Genomic DNA, 16,976 nt, shown 5'->3' with positions numbered 1-16,976 from the left:
ACACATCTTATCAGCAGGGTGTTGTGGGAGAAGAGATTAGTGAGTTTTATTGCTGTGTTTCTTATGAAAGAATGAGACAAGAGAAATAATAACCCAGAGTTTTCTCAGCAATAGAGAAGGAGATAATCTTCAGGGTGACCTATCTGGGGATTCTGAAACATGTAGTAGAGGAGAGTGCCCTTCTGAGCTGTGGAGTGCCAGACATAATGCAATTTCTTTATTAAAGTTATTTACATGCATTGGGATTTATGCTAGTTTTATTTAAGGCATTTACTCCTCACTGTTCTATGTGCTGTGCCATCTTTTGAGGGAAATAAATTCAAAAATATAAACAAATGTTTTATTGTCCAGATGAGAATTTTTCCAAGTTACCAAAACTTATTTCCACTTCTTCTCAAGTCATTACTAACAAAGCCACTGTCCCAGCAGGAAAAGAATGCATGTTTTTCAGAATCATACCAAAAAAATCACCAAGTTAAGTTATGTTAAATCAGAGAAGGAAGAGAAAAAAACATTAAGACGTACAAAGCAAGGCAATTTCTTCATCTTTCAGCAAAGAATGTAATTTAACAGTGATGCAGAGAGACAGTTTGGTGTCATCATGACTGTAAATGTTGGGTTAAGTTGCCTACTGAAGGCAATGCATCACTTCTTATCTTTGATATGTCTGTGACCACAACCTGTAAGTCAATAACAAACAATTAGAAAGTAGTACAGACTACTACTTTCTACTACTAATTGTTACTACCAGAAACAATTAGAAGGTAGTACAGACTGTATCTGCTGGTTTGTGCTGCCATCCCAACCCTACGTATCCAAACACCATGATCAGGCAGTACCAGCCCAAGAAAGGAATCCAGCCTCTGCATAACCTGCGTATCATCATTCCCAGCTTGTGGATATGTTTGTCATCAATTACTTCATCTTGGCACTTTGGTGCTGCCACCTTTTCACACGTCACTTTCCAGACTAGCACGAGCAGCAAACTTGAGGAATGGTCATGGTGAGATTTCTGCTGCTGGCCTGTCTGAAAAAACTTCAGATGCTGTAATTGCTGCAGTAAATGCTAACTTCAGGGCGTCTTCATACCTCTAACAACTTGTTCCCATCTTGGTTGCCCACACCATGTTTAAACTCAGAACAGTTGATGACTGCTGGCAGTTGATGGCACACTCCCTAAATATCAAACTTCCAAACTGAGCATGTACTGGAGGTCATCAGTGATTTAATTTTGTGTTTTGTTGAACATGAGGCTTGTTAGAAGAGACAAGGAGAATTTCATATTCTCAGTCCCTGCAGAAATCCTTCTCAGCCAGAAGTAGAGGTCAATTTAATCCTCAAAGGGAAAACAACAAAAATAAAAATATGTGAGAAAAGACGAAAAATTATTTCTTCTGATGAGACACTTCAGTAAATTAGTTGTTCAAAAATTCCATCATAACATTCCTGTATGGACCTGAGTCATTAAATCCATGCTCAGCCACTTGGTTCCTGTCACAGACCAGGGCTTAAAGGCTGAAGTGTCTGAGGAATGACCCAACACACAGGAACTGACCTACTCACTTCTACATCAAGAGGTCCATTCTAGGCAAATAAAACACAGGGAGTTATGAAAGAGAAAAAAGAATGCATTGTGTGCATGACAAAAGAGCACAGTTTTTGCTGAGAGATGTCTGGGATTTCTCTACTTTGTATTTCCTGCCATTTTTCTTCACATGGGGCTGTTTTATCAATTAGCAGCACATGTGTGAAATAAAGGTTCAATTAAATGGAGACAACCAGCACAATTATGCTCATTAAAACACAGAAAGATACTGGCATTTATTCAGTATTATAATCAGCCTCCAGAAAGCAATGAACGCTCTGTGACAGAAAGCCATGCAATTGTTTCTAAAGAAGAGATTTTCTCCAGAGACCACTATTGTTCAAGGCAGGAGATGTAACTTTGCTCTCTTTAACAGATTGCTGTGGAGAGACAGGGCACTGCCCATTGGTTTCCAATTCCAAGAGATGCAAACAAAAGTTGCCTCTCTGTACATTATTAACTGCTCAGACTTAAACATAAACAGCATTAATTTCAAGAACAGGAAAGTACATATCCTACATAAAGGTCAATGAGAAAGACAGCACTCTTTAAACACTGAAACAAAATGTTTTTAAAACTCTAAAGCTCTTGTTTCTTCCTTTTTCTCAGCAAGATGCACTGGGAAGTCAGAATTTCTGGTTCACAACTCATCTTTTTACTTTTAATCCTCCTTATCACAGATACTGCAGCTTGCATAGCCCACAGTGTCTACACAGCTTACACTGTCACCAGGGCCCCACCAATGCACTGGATGCCTCCCATAGGCCAGACTCTCCTTTTTAACAAACTGCATATTATGTGACTTATATCTAAGCTTAATAAACCTGTATCTTTTACTGTGATGGTATTGGAAAGGGAGGACAGCTTTCTGACAGACTCAGAATCATAAAGAAGGATTCATTAGCTACAAGTGCAATTTCAAACCATGGCATACCAATTTCTGCTATTTCTAGTGAGAGGATACAATTTTTTTCATTGTGCTGATTGAAATTAATGATAAAGATATTCAAATCCAAATTATTGAGCAAGTTAGATGATTGATTCAACTTTCTAAAAGGAGCAGTTCACCTGTTTCATTTCAGATCAGAACACTTCTGTCAAGATTTGATTAATGGACAAAGAACTCCTACTTTTGGGAATTTTTCCCAGAAAATGGTGATTATTCAACTCAGGTAGTGGTTGAGGAGCACAAATGTTGGGAACCACAGTCATAAAGGACAGAATTACTTGGAAATGTATAAATATACTTCAGATTTGCCCTTCACATACTCACAGAACCATAGTGTGAAAGCAGAATTGATGCTGCAAGAAATACAGTGGAAGCCGAAGTCTAAATAAACTTTTCCAGTCCTCAGTTTCATCTTGAAAGCTTCTGGAATCCATGCACTGCTTTTGCAACAACTTCTCACCTTCTGCCTGCAGGAGGTGGCATTTAGAAAACACTTGTTACAATGCGACTGACCCCACACTACACAAGCCCACATGGATCTAAAATGTTTGTAGGCATCTGTTTGCTAAGGAATATCCCAGTGTCCAGTCTCTCATGGTGGTCATTTACACTGCACAAACACAACTACAGAGCAGTGACAAAGAGTCTGTAATTCCACCCAGCCCAAACTGGACTTTTGTTTAGCAAGGCAGGATTAGCCATCACTCATTCTTATAAAACATCTGAAGTTACTACACATGGTCAGAAAGATGATACACAAAACACATGGTGCCCAGTAAAAGCACCCCAAGACAATGCTTGAAACTGCTGGTGTGGGTCTGGTTTTGTTACCAGCACTGTGGAGCTCTGCAGATTACATCCTGCAGATGGTTTCTACACCTGGCATCCATTTAACCTGCACATACACTTATCCACCTCCACCTGTCTGCTTAGCCAAACCAGTAATGGGAGGGAAAAAAAAAAAAGGCAAGCAGCATATAAATCCATCTGCACTGAATACAGAAAGTTAATATTAAATGCTGTGCCATGGAGAAGTACTTTAGATTTCAAAATGGAAACGCTCCCATTCAGAGAAGCAGGAAATTCAGTCCACAGTTGAAAAAGGAAAACTGAACACTCTTACATTTTCAAGCACAGCAGATAACAGCAGGATACAACATTTCTAAACAAAACCAGCGGGTGTACAGCTGTCTACTCAATCCTACCATCAATCAGTGTTGTCTTGCACTGTTATCCTACAATATTATCTTTAAATCTATGTTATGGGGTCCTTGCTTCCTCAAACACAATGGCATCAAGTTCCCAGAGTTTATTGACAGGTGATATAAATGAAAATACATAGGAAACACATACTCAGTTGAAAAAATAAATTTCTTTTTCCAGAATAAGAATTCTGACATGGAGCAGCAATAAATATGTAAAAAGAGAAAAAAAAAAAATTATACTCCACCGATAATGATTTCATTATTTTTCTCTTCAAAGGAAAGATAATCCTCAAGCTGAACTTTAAAAGCTTTCTCAGTCTTGGCATTATGACACATAGCCTGGCAGTATTTGAATGGGACACAGACATGGCCTCTCCTTAATGAATTTTACACAACTATACATAGGGGAAGGTGTGTGATTTTGTTACATTCTACTTTCCTATAAGCTTTAGAGTTATGCATCTTCCAGAGTTGTGTTGTTTGCCAAATTATGTTCTTATAATGAACCACACACAACTCTTGTCTTTTCTTGGGGAATGCACCAGTTATTCCCACTGCCTAAGTCCTGCACAGCTGTTTTTTTCAGGGTTTTCCTAGAACTGTAACCAGGATGGAATGACTTGTAACCAAGGTTTTGAGGTTGCTAAGAATTACTTATGAATGGAAATGTGTGTGAGAAAAAGAGACAGCACTTAAAGAAAACAGCAGAACAAGGGTTAAAAAATCATGTAATGAAGAAGGCAGCTCCCAGTCAGTCCCAGAGAGGAATGTGTCACCCCAGACAACACACACTGTGATAAAAACTCAGCGGAAATTACTCATCAATGTAAGACATTTTGAGAACACAGGAAGGGATGGCAACAAGGCTGCAGAACATCATACACACCATTCTCTCCTCTTATCACAACAGGAGAATAAACGCTATTCCTAAATGGACATGAAATATTTCTTTAAAAAGTAATTCCTCACTGCCAGCCCTGGTGAAGGACCCCAGAGCTGTGACAAGGGCTCTGTAGTTTCTCTGGTCCTTTGCATCCCACACAGTGTCAGACCACTCAGGTACACTTGGTGCTTGTGGTAAGTGGAAGTAAGAATGAGTGTGAGTAAAATCAACTTACTCAGGGCTTTTGCAAGCAACTTTTACCTTTCCCTTCCTTTTAGATCTGATCTGTTTTGCTATATCACTTACTAACAAATTTAGCTGTATAACATACAAACACCATACAGCCACCTCCATAAGGGTGACCTCTCTTATGAGGTCTCAAAAGACTTTTAACCAGATAATAAAATCATCTAAAAATTAATATATATCAATATAACGTTATTAACTTACTTTCCCATTCAGGATTTTTTTCTTATAATACATATTTCACATTTCTTGGGCAACAGGTAAAAGCAGAGCTTTTCCATTCTCCTGAACTTAGCCCACAGGTAACTGCAGATGAAATGAACGGACACCAAGCAGGCTGAAACACTGATTGCTTTTGAGCTTACATTGTCTGTCTGGATGGGTTGAGAACCATACTGTGCATTCATGGGAACAAACTGTTTGTTAAGGGTGTCAACAAGGAGGTTCTGAAATATTTTATATGTTTTGAAACAACAGCTATTATTTTAAGAGCAGTCATTTTCCTGCAGTTACTGTGGTAAGCACACCATCCCTTGTGACTGAAGACTTAGGAGTGTAAGAATGGGATATTTCAGAGGTCAGGCTTCCAGGCAAGAAACTGAGCATCATGACAGAGCTGCCAAAAGCCTTCTGGAGAGTTTATGGTGAGAAAATAACAAAGCACTTAAAGAAAAAAACTGGGAGGTCTTCTTTCTCTGAATGTTGCCTTGCAAAAGTTAAACATGGAAACTTCCTAATGAGCACTGTTATTGTTTTCTGCTTGACACAGAGGATAACAGAAAGCAGAAGGAAAGGATAGGATAGGATAGGATAGGATAGGATAGGATAGGATAGGATAGGATAGGATAGGATAGGATAGGGAAAAGGGAAAAGGGAAAAGGGAAAAGGGAAAAGGGAAAAGGGAAAAGGAAAGTGAAAAGGAAAGGAAAGGAAAGGAAAAGGCAGTTGGACATAAACACTATGGCTTCAGAGTACTAATTTATTTACAATATGTACACAGCTGGGAAGGGGGAAGAAAAGCAGCCAAATTATTTTCCAGGAGGGACTTAAGGCATACACTTAACTTTACACTGCATATTAGCAGCAGATATATATGTTAAACAGATGTTTATTTTTTAAAATATCTGTAATAATACATCTCCAAATAGAAAATATATGGTCATGTGCAAAATTTAAAGGAGAGGAATACACGTTGAAGGAAAAGGTTCCAAGACAGAGTGGTCAAAACCAAAAAGACAGATGTCTAATCAGGAAGGCAAATCACTGAATCACAGAATGGTTTGGGTTGGAAAGGACCTTAAAGATCTTCTAGCTGAAACCCCTCTGCCCTAGGCAGGAACACTTCCCACTAGATCAGGTTGCTCAGAGCTCCATCCAACCTGGCCTTGAACAGTTCCAGGAATGGGGCATCCATAACCTCTTTGGGCAATCTTTTCCAGGGCCTCACCACCCTCACAGCAAAGAGCTTCCTCCTAACATCCAAGTTAAATCCCACCTCTCCTAGTTTTCAGTTCTTCCCTCTTGTCCTTTCACTATCTGTCCATGCAGAGCATCACTCTCCCTCTTTTTTTTAGGATCCCCCTTTGAGTACTGGAAAACCCCAATGAGGTTCATTGGGAGCCTCCCCTCAAACACAGAAATGAGATTTAAGTCCCACCTGGAAAAGAGATGGACATGGAACAGAAGTGCTGGTGGTGAAAGACACCTGCATCACCCAAGGAAAGTAACAGTGCTCAATCCAAAGGCCTGTAAAGATTTCTAGCTCTTGAAACAAAATAGCAGATCAGTGTCAAGAGGACAGTTCTGATTATGCAAAAAACACAGTTCAAAAATCTACCTGGATCTCAGACTGGGACCAAAACCAATGCTAACAGTTTTAAAGGCACCAACACAAAAAAAATGAAATGCGTGCACTTGTAAATATGAAACTGTATCCACTAAATATTTATGTGAACAGTCAATACTGAAAAAGAAACGAAGTTTTATAAAATATTGCATATTTTGTAATTTTTTCATTTGACTTAATTCTGCATTACTTCTATTTTTTGGTCAAAGCTTCTCTGGATTCTCTTAAGATTTGTATGAGGGCAAGAGTATTCATAAATTTTATGAGACAAAGAGGTAAAGGACACTGACCAAATGAATTCAGGGAAGTTGATGAAATTTAGACAGTTCTGCTGAAGAGTAAGAACATGTCTTCCAAAACTTTAATTTGGCATTTCAGTATCGTATTTGACTGAACTCCAGACTCCCAGATGATTCCTGTATGGCTGCTGGAATATAAAAGCCATATCTAGATTATTTTGGCCAACAAGAGAAGCAACCAAAGAACAAAATAATTTCTCATATGGCAAGAGGCACTGTTTTGTGACAAAATGTGAAAACAGACTAAAATGTTCATCTAGAGGATAACTAGATGTGAAAAATACTTTCTACACATGTATGAGTCAAGGTGGTTCTCTTAGGAGCAGAGATAGGAGGGGAGTATTTCAGAAAAATTATACAGTCACATTTTTAAGCACTGAAGATTAAGGCCTAGGGAAAAGAGCTTATGAAAAAATTCAAATAAAAATAAGTGCAGACAGATAAAAACCTTGAGTCCTTTTGGAAAGATTTTTCTTTAAAAAAACAGTATTTATTTGTTATAATACTGGTACTGTCCACAATGCAGACACAGGTGGTGTTTCTATATCCACCTCAGAATTACACTTTGGAAGCGACTGACTGTTCAACATGCTTAAGTTCATGGACCATGTGAAATGGACTTGTGGATTTTAGCTGAAACTTTAAGATGTCCTTCAAAAGCAGACCTGACACAACTGAACCAGTGATGAATATCCATGCCAGAGAACCAAATGACAGCAAAGAAAACCTTGAGCAGACATTTCCATGCATATATTCATCTATGATGCCATCAGATTTTTCATTAGTTCCATGTTGCCTTCCTTTCATTTAATGACTTTTGTCTTAGCTGCCAAAATAAACTTCATCAGCTTTTGCTGAGTTCTTCACATTCTCCTGAACCAGTCATCAAACAGGCACAAATATCCTTTGGCTCAGTTGCTTCTGCCAAATAAATTTATAATCTTGCTTGGAACTCCAGGCTGTGGAGTATAAAACCAACATGTGAAACCTCTTACTTATATGTTTAGAAAAGTGATCTCCAGGCCAATTGTATAATTTTTATAGGCTCTTGTTCATGCTGTGTTAGACCACCCACCATCTTGAGTGTGTGATTTTTAATTATTTAAACATAATACAATACAAAGCATTTCCTAAACAGTGAGCTTTTATGCTTGCAGTTACTTTTGAGCAGAAATAAGGATTCCCTCACAGAAACCAAAACTTGGTTAGATACCTACTGAGCCCTTGTTAGGGATATCTGGGACCCAGGCTGATCCTGTCAATGCATTCCTACTCTCTGCTACACAAAGGACAGCAAGCTTTGCCCCATGAACCACAGGGCTGGGTTTAACCATGGTAAAAATCTGAAAAATGTTATCAAATATCAAAGGAATGTAAACACACCACGTCTGAGAGTATTTTATAGTGTCAGCTAAAAAGTAGGTTGAGGTTACAACTAAATTTTCCTGGTAACAAAGGTTTGTTAATCCTGGTGCTCTGCCTTTAACAATCTAGTCTGCCACTTTTTCCTCACATGCATAATTTCAGTGAAGCAATATTACTAGGTCTCATAAATCTCTGAGTATTTGATAGTTTTCCTAAACCCTCAGATCGTAGTTAAATAATTTTAAGAATTTCAACTTTTTTAATTTTAAGAACATGACTTTTTTTCTCAAGATATCCTGAAGCAATACTCAGCAAACCAAAACAAAAAATAAGCTCAATTGATTTCATAATCATGATTCTATTCAGGAATTCCAATTCAGAAATCCCATTCATGACATCTTACTCTTTCAAAATAGTCTATTAAAGCTTATAAAATTATTCATGAGAAAAAAATGAATGGTTTGCTTTTATTTCTCTATTCCACTCCATGAAAAATCTATAAAATAACTTGATCTGAAACTACTTGGCAGTATAAATGGAACTTCACTAAAAAAGAAAAGGGATATAGTTATGATTGCTATTATAGCAATATTGCAGTCCTTAATGCTCTGAGTTATTTTTTATTCTATCTATGCTTAATATAAATGTTTTAGCTGAAGTATTTATATTTCAATTTCATCAGTCCTTTGTGATTCCTAAATAGAGATTGAGTAATTCATATTTACAGCATAAGAAGTGTTAGAGTCTTACACCAACACCTAATCCAAATATCAAGACACAGAGAGAACCTGAACTCATGGTAACAGAAGTGTAATCTGAGAATTCAGGACCAAATGTCTTTGTGATGTGACCACAAAGATCCTCCTATTGATTCCGTAAAGTCCCACCAAGTGTGTGTTCCCCACTAGGCTGAGGTTTCTGCTTTGTTCCTGAGCATGCGAGCTCAGGGGGAACAAACAAGGACAGAACCTGGGATCCAAGTAAAACAGAAATCTGCTGCCATTTTCCATACAGGAATCTCTAAAGGCAGCAGCAGCAAACTAGCAAAAGCTGAGAAGTAGCAACTATGGACCCATAACAAGTGCATGATAGGTCCAGATCCTACCTGGTTTAATCCCTACTTTTTTGATTCTTTTACCACCCACCAACTGTTACGTTTTGATAATTCAAATAAAATGACAAACCATCAAAGTTAAAGCTCCAAAATGCTGAATTACAGGACAGTCAATTAACATTTAACATTTATTAATATGACAAAATAAAGGTATGGATTACACAAACTTCACATTTTTTAGACATAGTGTAGCTGAACAAACTATAAAATCACTGTGGTTTTTTCTGTCAGGAAAAACCCCAAAAGCTACTAAGAGGCACCATGTTATTGGGCTACCACATGGAAAATATTTTATATAAAGAGGATCACCAGTGACTGAATTATTTTTGTTACAGGCTAATGTAGTCAAGCAATGAAAGATTTGTGTGTTACTATGTAGAGAAATTATATGAGGGGGGGAAAAAGTCTAAATCTTTTTGGCAGGAGACTTGAAAGTAAAGAAAATCACATCAAAAGCCAGGAAGCTACACCTATAAAATTCATCCCTGAAAACCACACAGTGGTCTCCTATTACATTCATTCATAAAGCTGGTGGAAATGGCAATCCCTGATGCACACGTGGATTGTATAGGTATCAATTAGGATAGGCCAGGTGGGGAAAAAGGGCCCATATAATATGGGGCATTATGTATTAGATACTTGGTGTTGGGTTCTTCACAGGGGACTTGCAGAAGTTTTCAGAGTTCAAGGCTTAATTTGAAAATGTAAGCCCTTCCTTTCCATGGGAAGGGTTGTCACAGATATCTTTTGTGAAAAATCCTTTCTTTAGGATTTTTCTCCCTTCTGAGAAGCTGCAGCCTCAGCAACAAATGTAAACAATGGTTATCTGCTGCTGTGGAATGCAACAGGTGGATCCATGATTGGTCTTGGGTGGATGTTTGGATTTGCTGACCACTCACAGCAGAGCTGCTCTTACTTTCTGCTGGGACACAGCTCCTTTGTTATTCATTCTTTTCTATTCTTAGCTTAGCTAGCTTCCGAGAACTTTTCCTTCTATTTCTTTTTAGTATAGTCATAATGTAATATATATCATAAAATAATAAATCAAGCCTTCTGAACATGAGGTCAACATTCTTGCCTCTCTCTTCATCCTGCAACCCTTGCGAGCCCTGTAACAAAGGGACACTCAAAGTGTGGAGAGAAGGGCAAATCCAGTTCTCTTCCATAGCCTCATAGACTTCTTCCATTCCATCTTCCATTCCACCCTTCCATCCCATTGAGTATTAGAGCTACAGCCTCAGAGGAAAAAATCATATTAAATCATGGTACAGCCAGAGTTGTGTCAGGGCCTGTCCTTCATGTACTTTCAGCAAGCTCTGGAGACGGAATCTCCTCCTCTGTATTGTGTCTCCAGGGCCCATGAGTCTATGGAGCTGTTCCACAGTAACTTTCAGAAACTACCAAGTGAGACAAGTAGGACAAACCTAAGCAGAGTATTCCAGGTATCCCCTGACAAGTGATAAATAGAGGGCCAATTACTTCTTCGTCTTTTCTTGCTGGTGATGCTCTTGTTGGTACAACCCAGCATGTCAGGCAAAGGAGGAAACGAAGGGGGATGAGCAGGACACTCCTCCACACAAATTCAGCTTTTATGTCCATTCACCCCAAATGCGAAATGGCATCTTCAGGGGGCAAAGCAGTTTTATCATGGGGCTCCCTTTGGTGCAGAGATGAAAAACTGGAGTACAAGACATAACTAAGACCCCGAAACTAGGGACAGCATTTCATGAAACAAGAACTGTTTTCAGTTTAGGAACAGGATTTATAATTGTCATCCCACTAATTTCTCATTTTACATTCTAGATATCAAGAAAATATATGAACAGCAGCCATGAGATGTGCTTTGGGATCAGGATTGTATGAAGTACAAAAAGGTTTTCCTAAAAGCTGAGGGACATTCCTGTAAGACATGTTATATATGACCCTAGAAGCCCCAGGGCCCTCTTATATCACCTTGGCATGAAAAGGCTCCTGTGAGAGCTCAGAGCAAGGTTGGGAGGATGGTCCAGAAACTGCCCATCAGCTTTCACGTGGGAGACAGCCATGACTACAGCCTCAATAAACATTTCCCTAATAAATCACAGGGAATGGGGGAGACCCAGGGCCAGTCCCATTCCAGCAGGCAATGCGAAGTACTACTTAGGGACCACCAGGGCAGACAGACCTATCCACAAGTCACTCTGAAAAAAAAATATATATATATATATTTTTTGGGGGGAAATAATTATAGCTCATAACAGACTACCTGCATCACAGTTCAGAAATTATTTGTTTTATGACCAGAAAATTTCATCTTGAACACCAATCAACATTTTAGTGGCAAGAAGATCAGACTCAACTGATACACTCATATCTATTTGTTGGAATAAATGTGCATAATAAAAATCATGAGTCTTTGAACTGAGTTTTATGCTTTCTACACGGTGCTGATTTAACTAAAATCAAAAGACTACTCCTCCCATACAGGAAGACAAATCTAATGAATGGAGCTGGGGAGTCTCAAGGTAGTGAGTGCTGCATTTCAAAAAGACAGCAGCACAGCTGCAAACCAACAATGGCTTTTGTGTCCAGGACAAAAAAAAGTCTTTACCATCCTGTGCAACACATAAACAGTATTGCACAAGTTTGTTTCTTTTAAATAAATTGAATTTTAATCAGATGTCATTTGAGTCCTTGGGCTAAATTTGCCACCTTTTGGTACTTCTGACTTCACACTGCTCCTCTCTACACGGTGACTTAAACGTACTTTGGAAGATCATTTGTACTTTCAGAAGTCTGAAGAAACCAGCAGTAGATGTCAGCAACTCGGGAGTTTTTTCTAGAGAAATTTTTTCTTAATATCCAAGTACTTAGCAGATTGAAAAGTTTGTTCAGGGACGGTCCTGCAGGGCAAAGCCTGGAAAGCTTTCGGTGCGAATGCATTTCCTGGGGATGGAAACCCATCTCAGCGCTGGCACGGCGGGTGCCTGCGGAGGCAGAGCCCGCGAGCACGCCGGCTGTGGGGCACTGGTAAATGGTGATTTACCGATGTACCGATTTACCAGCGGCCGGTTCTAGGCCGGGCCGGGTTCGTACCGGGCTCGTGACACGGCTTTCCCCGGGGCAGCATCACGGCGGCTCCGTGGGCGGCTGCGGGGCAGCATCACTGTAACTCCGGGGCAGCTTGCGCTGCTCGGGCCGGGACCCCCCGCCCCTCTCCGGGGTCTGCCCGCCCCGGCTGCAGGCGGGCCTGCCCCGCCCCGTCCTTTTATAAGCCCCCTGCCGCCGAAGCACGGCCCTAGGGCGGGCGAGTCAGCCAGCCAGCCAGCCAGCCAGCCAGCCCGCCCGCCCCAGGGTGCCGCGGTGCCGCCGTGCCCGGGGATGGTGGCGGCGCCCGGGAGCGCGCTGCTGGCCGCGCTGCTCGCCGTCGGGCTGGCCGCCGCGGGCAGGTGAGCGGGACGCGGGCGGGAGGGGCACGGCAGCTCCGCTCCCGGCGGGCCCGGGGCTGCTCTGCTGCTCCCGGCGGCCCCGCGTGTGTCGGGGGCTCCCTCCGGGCGCGGGGTGTGCGCGGGTCCGCCTGGGCGGCGGCCGGTCCGGGCCGTGGTGCTGAACGGCGCCCGCCCGGTCGGTGCGAGCCGCTCCCCCGAGGTGTCACAGCGGAGCTCTGGGAAAAGCGGCAGCTTAAGTTGCGGTCCCGATGGGGGAATAGCTGCAGCACCTGTGGGAAGGTGTGAGCACCCCCAGTTCTTGGTCTGCCAGCATAAATGGCCCTTCACCCGCAGCCTGTCATCACAGGTGTTGGGTTCTATGGAGGCAGAGGTTCTAATGAGATTTTGAGAGAGGATCAGTAAAACCACTTACTCCAGACCAAGCCATTCCAGTGTTCCCTCTGCCAATTCTCCAGAAACAGAAGTGCTGCAGCAAGGGAGCTCCTAAAGGGACAATTCCCAGCAACTGCATGTGAAGCCTTCAAGATGTTTTGTGGTTTATTTCTTTAATGTGAGATCTGTGAATGGAAACATTTGTCATCGAGACGTGGTAGTGTGCTGACCCAGCACATGCGAGGCTGTTGAGTGGTTAGCTCCTCGGGAACTGGAAGTTCATTAACTCCAGACCTGCTCTTACACTTTTATGTCTTAGAGAAAGGACGTTTGTTATTCTGTACCACCTCACTATGTACTACCATTGTCTAGGAAAAGAACTGACCTCCAGGAAGAAGGGATTCCTTCCAGTCAACAAAATGTGGTGGAGGGAGCCCATCCGGTCTATCATAGGGGTATTTTCGTGTGAAATGTTTCTTTTCTTCTTCCTTCTGTCATTAGTATTGTTGCTATTACTGTTCATTTTCTTATCTGGTTGCTATTTCCAGGAAATTGTTCTTACTTCAACCTGCAATCTTTGCCTATTTTGCCTCCAGTTCTCATGTCCATCCTGCTGCTAGGGGAAGGATGAGGGGAAATTTGGGGAGCAAGAGAGGGTGCCGTGTGGTTGTGGAGAGTGTTGGTGGGGGGACTGATTTGGGGAATACCATTCCTAAACCACAACAGCAATACAGGTTACAGCAGCAGTACAACCTAGTCCCGCTTAGTTTAAAATTGTGCTAATGTTGTCACACAGCAATCTTGTGACAGCCAATGCAGCCAGCTCTTTATTTCAGTCTCCTCAACTCAGGCAGTCCTCGGTTGTTGTGGTTTCTATTTATCCTCACTGCTCTTTGCTAAATGTCTCATAGCACTGTCAGCAATACCAAACCCACAAAATTCAATTACTTCTTTCCTCCCTGGGCACCTTGGACTGCTCAGTAGCCACTTGTTACCTTTAGCACCAGTGCTGCCTCTCAGAGTTCTTCAGACAGCACTCTTCCACTGCACTGTGATCTGACCTGCACAGTGTGCATTCTCTTGCCTTTCTTTTTTGGTCACATTTTTTGTCTGCAGATTCTTCAAGGCCAGGAATTTTTTGCATGCTGAGCAGACTGTGATAAGTCCAGCCATCTCACTCAGGTACTTTAGGTAGTTCCTCTGAAATGCTACAGGAATATCCAACAAGGAGGGATCAGAAGTGCCCTGTGCCTCCAGTCTACATTACTTTTTCTCCAATATCCAGGAAGGTTCAATTGCCATTCTCCCAGAAAGGGTCTGCCTACCTGAAAGAATCTCCTCTTTCTAATTTTTTTTTTAAATGCTGAACTCCTAATAGAAATAGCTAAGCTGATGGGTGTTGATTCTTCATGGGTGAGAGGGACTAACCTGCCAAAACTGGTTTTCCTCCCAGATTTTGGGATCTAGTTGATCTTTGCCTAAGGTAAGTTTTATTTTAATGCTTCTTGTGGAAATCACGAGTCTTTCCACCTTGTCCAGGGCAATATCTATAGAGTTCAGCTATGTTAATTTAATTTGTAGCTTTATGGAACATTTCCCAGCTTTAAGGAAAGTTTGTTCTGAAATCTTGAGAGATACTGTAAGCTTTACAATGACTTTTTTTAATATAAATTATTAAATATAACATTACTGAATCCATTTTTCCTGTGAAAATGAGCACATTTTGGAAAGGAATGAGATCCTTCTTCCTCCAGGCTTTAGGCATTTTAACTTTCCAGGGGAGTCATAGCACTATCTAGATGTATTCAGAGGGATTTTCTGAGATGCAGGCAGAATGTACATTCACTATCCAGGTGAATTCAAGGCCACTTTCTAGTCTGCAAGCAGAACATATGTTCTTTAACTTTATACTTGCAAGTGATGTAAGGCAGCAACATGTGGATAACAAAATGGAAAAAGGTTATTTTATTGTTTATAGGATGCAGAGGCAGGCTGCTGATTTGTCACACATAGAGGAGTTAGAGCTGTTCAACACACCTTTTCACCTGTCTGAAGATGTTCATGCACAAGAACATGTACTCCTGTAAACTGCATTGATGGCAAAGGTTGGGTGGCTTCAGAACAATTTATTCCAGCACTGAAGCTTTTTTACTTGTTGGGTGACACGAAGACCATTTCTTTGTATAGAGTATCTCAGATACATGAGCTTATGCATTTCCTCTGAATTCCCTTCTAGTTCCAATGGTTCAGCTACTTAAAAAAACTCTGGAGTAACACCTCGTGTCTTTGAAGTGTATGAGTGTATGCATATATTTGTTCTACTAGTTTGCCTCAGTGATGTTTGCAGGAACTGTTTCGATGTGAGTGCAGCCATTACAGATAAGCACAGGAGGATACTTGCAAAGTACTCCTGTAATATGAAAAATATTACCTTTTTTATGCCTCAGACTAAAACATGCAAAAGTTCTTGCCTGATGGCATTTTTCCACCATTTTTTCCCACTGTGAAATTTCTGTTGCAGTGTATTGTCCCCCCTCAGGACCCCAGACCACTTACTACAAAGCTCTCACCAAACAGGAATTTTCTGGGTCAGAACCAACACTTTGGACTCTCTGAAGAAAATGCATTTTAAATTATGACTTGGATAAAGCAATGGGGAGAGAGGATTTTGGATAAAGAGCAGAATTTCATAAAGGGGACAGGCTTAAGGCGGACAACTTACAGCAAGCAGAAGGAGAAAAGAACTAAAGCCACAGCACTCATAGAAGCACAGAGGAGGTCTAGAAGATTTACATATTTGTGAATTTCCATCAGATTTATAATTTTGGCAATTAATATGGCAGGCTTTCCAACTCTTGCAGCTGTTGATCTGCACAATGACTTTGAACCCCAGGGCTTATTGGCAGGTGAAATTAAAATTAATTTGTAGGTCAGGGAGTCTCATACAACCAGAGAACCTGGGACTGTCAGTACTTATGCAATCACTTTGCATGTATGCAGTGGCTATGAGCCTGTAAGCCACTAGCTTTTATGAGGCTGCCTGATGTTCTCAACATGCTTTTCTGTGGAATCAGTCTTTCATCATCTAAGGCAATATTGCTGTCAGTTATGGCATCATGTATTTGATCCAGTTATTCATGTGACACAAGCTGAGGCAGCCCTATTGACTTCACTGATATTAAGATGGCTCATTCTAGCAAGGAGCTGGCTGTATTTTTTGCCCTTCAGTGTTTCTCATTAGAAAGTGTTTACCTTGCACAGTTAATTTATTGCAGGTGAAACATTGCCATCATCACAGTTTCTCTGATCAAATGGAAGCTTGCATTCCTGTTAAGGAGCACTGCTGTAGGTTTGGGGAAATGAAAATGGCTGCAAGTGGATAAAGCAAAAGAGAATTGTACAAAGGGGTGTGCAGAGGAATGGACTAGAGCATTTTCCTGCTGGAATTAGTGTTTGTGCTTCCTCATACAGCTCGAGAGCTCATGGGCAGCTGAGGGCTGTGGGCCGGCCTGGGGTGTGTCGCTACGGCTCCAGGTGGGATTGCTGTCCTGGCTGGAGAAAGAACAACAAGGGCCACTGTGAAGGTAACATTACCTTTCTGCTTGTTTCCTCTCTGCTGCTGCTTACTTGGTACTAATAAGCAGGTTTTTTACATGTCTGCCAGAAGTTACAGAAGGAAAACTC

The 16,976-nt window shown here is 41.1% G+C and overlaps 1 protein-coding gene across 1 annotated transcript in view; it reads left to right on the top strand.

The window, feature by feature from the left end:
* The first annotated feature begins 12,828 nt into the window (after window positions 1-12,828).
* EGFL6 (EGF like domain multiple 6) overlaps window positions 12,829-16,976 on the top strand; it is a 28,710-nt gene continuing 24,562 nt past the window's right edge. Inside the window, exons 1-2 of the mRNA XM_064715514.1 lie at window positions 12,829-12,920; window positions 16,764-16,876. Coding sequence (XP_064571584.1) covers window positions 12,853-12,920; window positions 16,764-16,876 — 181 coding nt within the window. The 5' untranslated portion in view covers window positions 12,829-12,852. The remainder of the gene's footprint in view (window positions 12,921-16,763; window positions 16,877-16,976) is intronic.

The sequence above is a fragment of the Zonotrichia leucophrys genome, chromosome 1, assembly GCF_028769735.1.
Source record: "Zonotrichia leucophrys gambelii isolate GWCS_2022_RI chromosome 1, RI_Zleu_2.0, whole genome shotgun sequence".
In the NCBI taxonomy this organism is placed as follows: Eukaryota; Metazoa; Chordata; class Aves; order Passeriformes; family Passerellidae; genus Zonotrichia; species Zonotrichia leucophrys.
The sequence above is the reverse complement of the archived record's forward strand: the minus strand, read 5'-3'. Positions and strand labels throughout refer to the sequence as shown.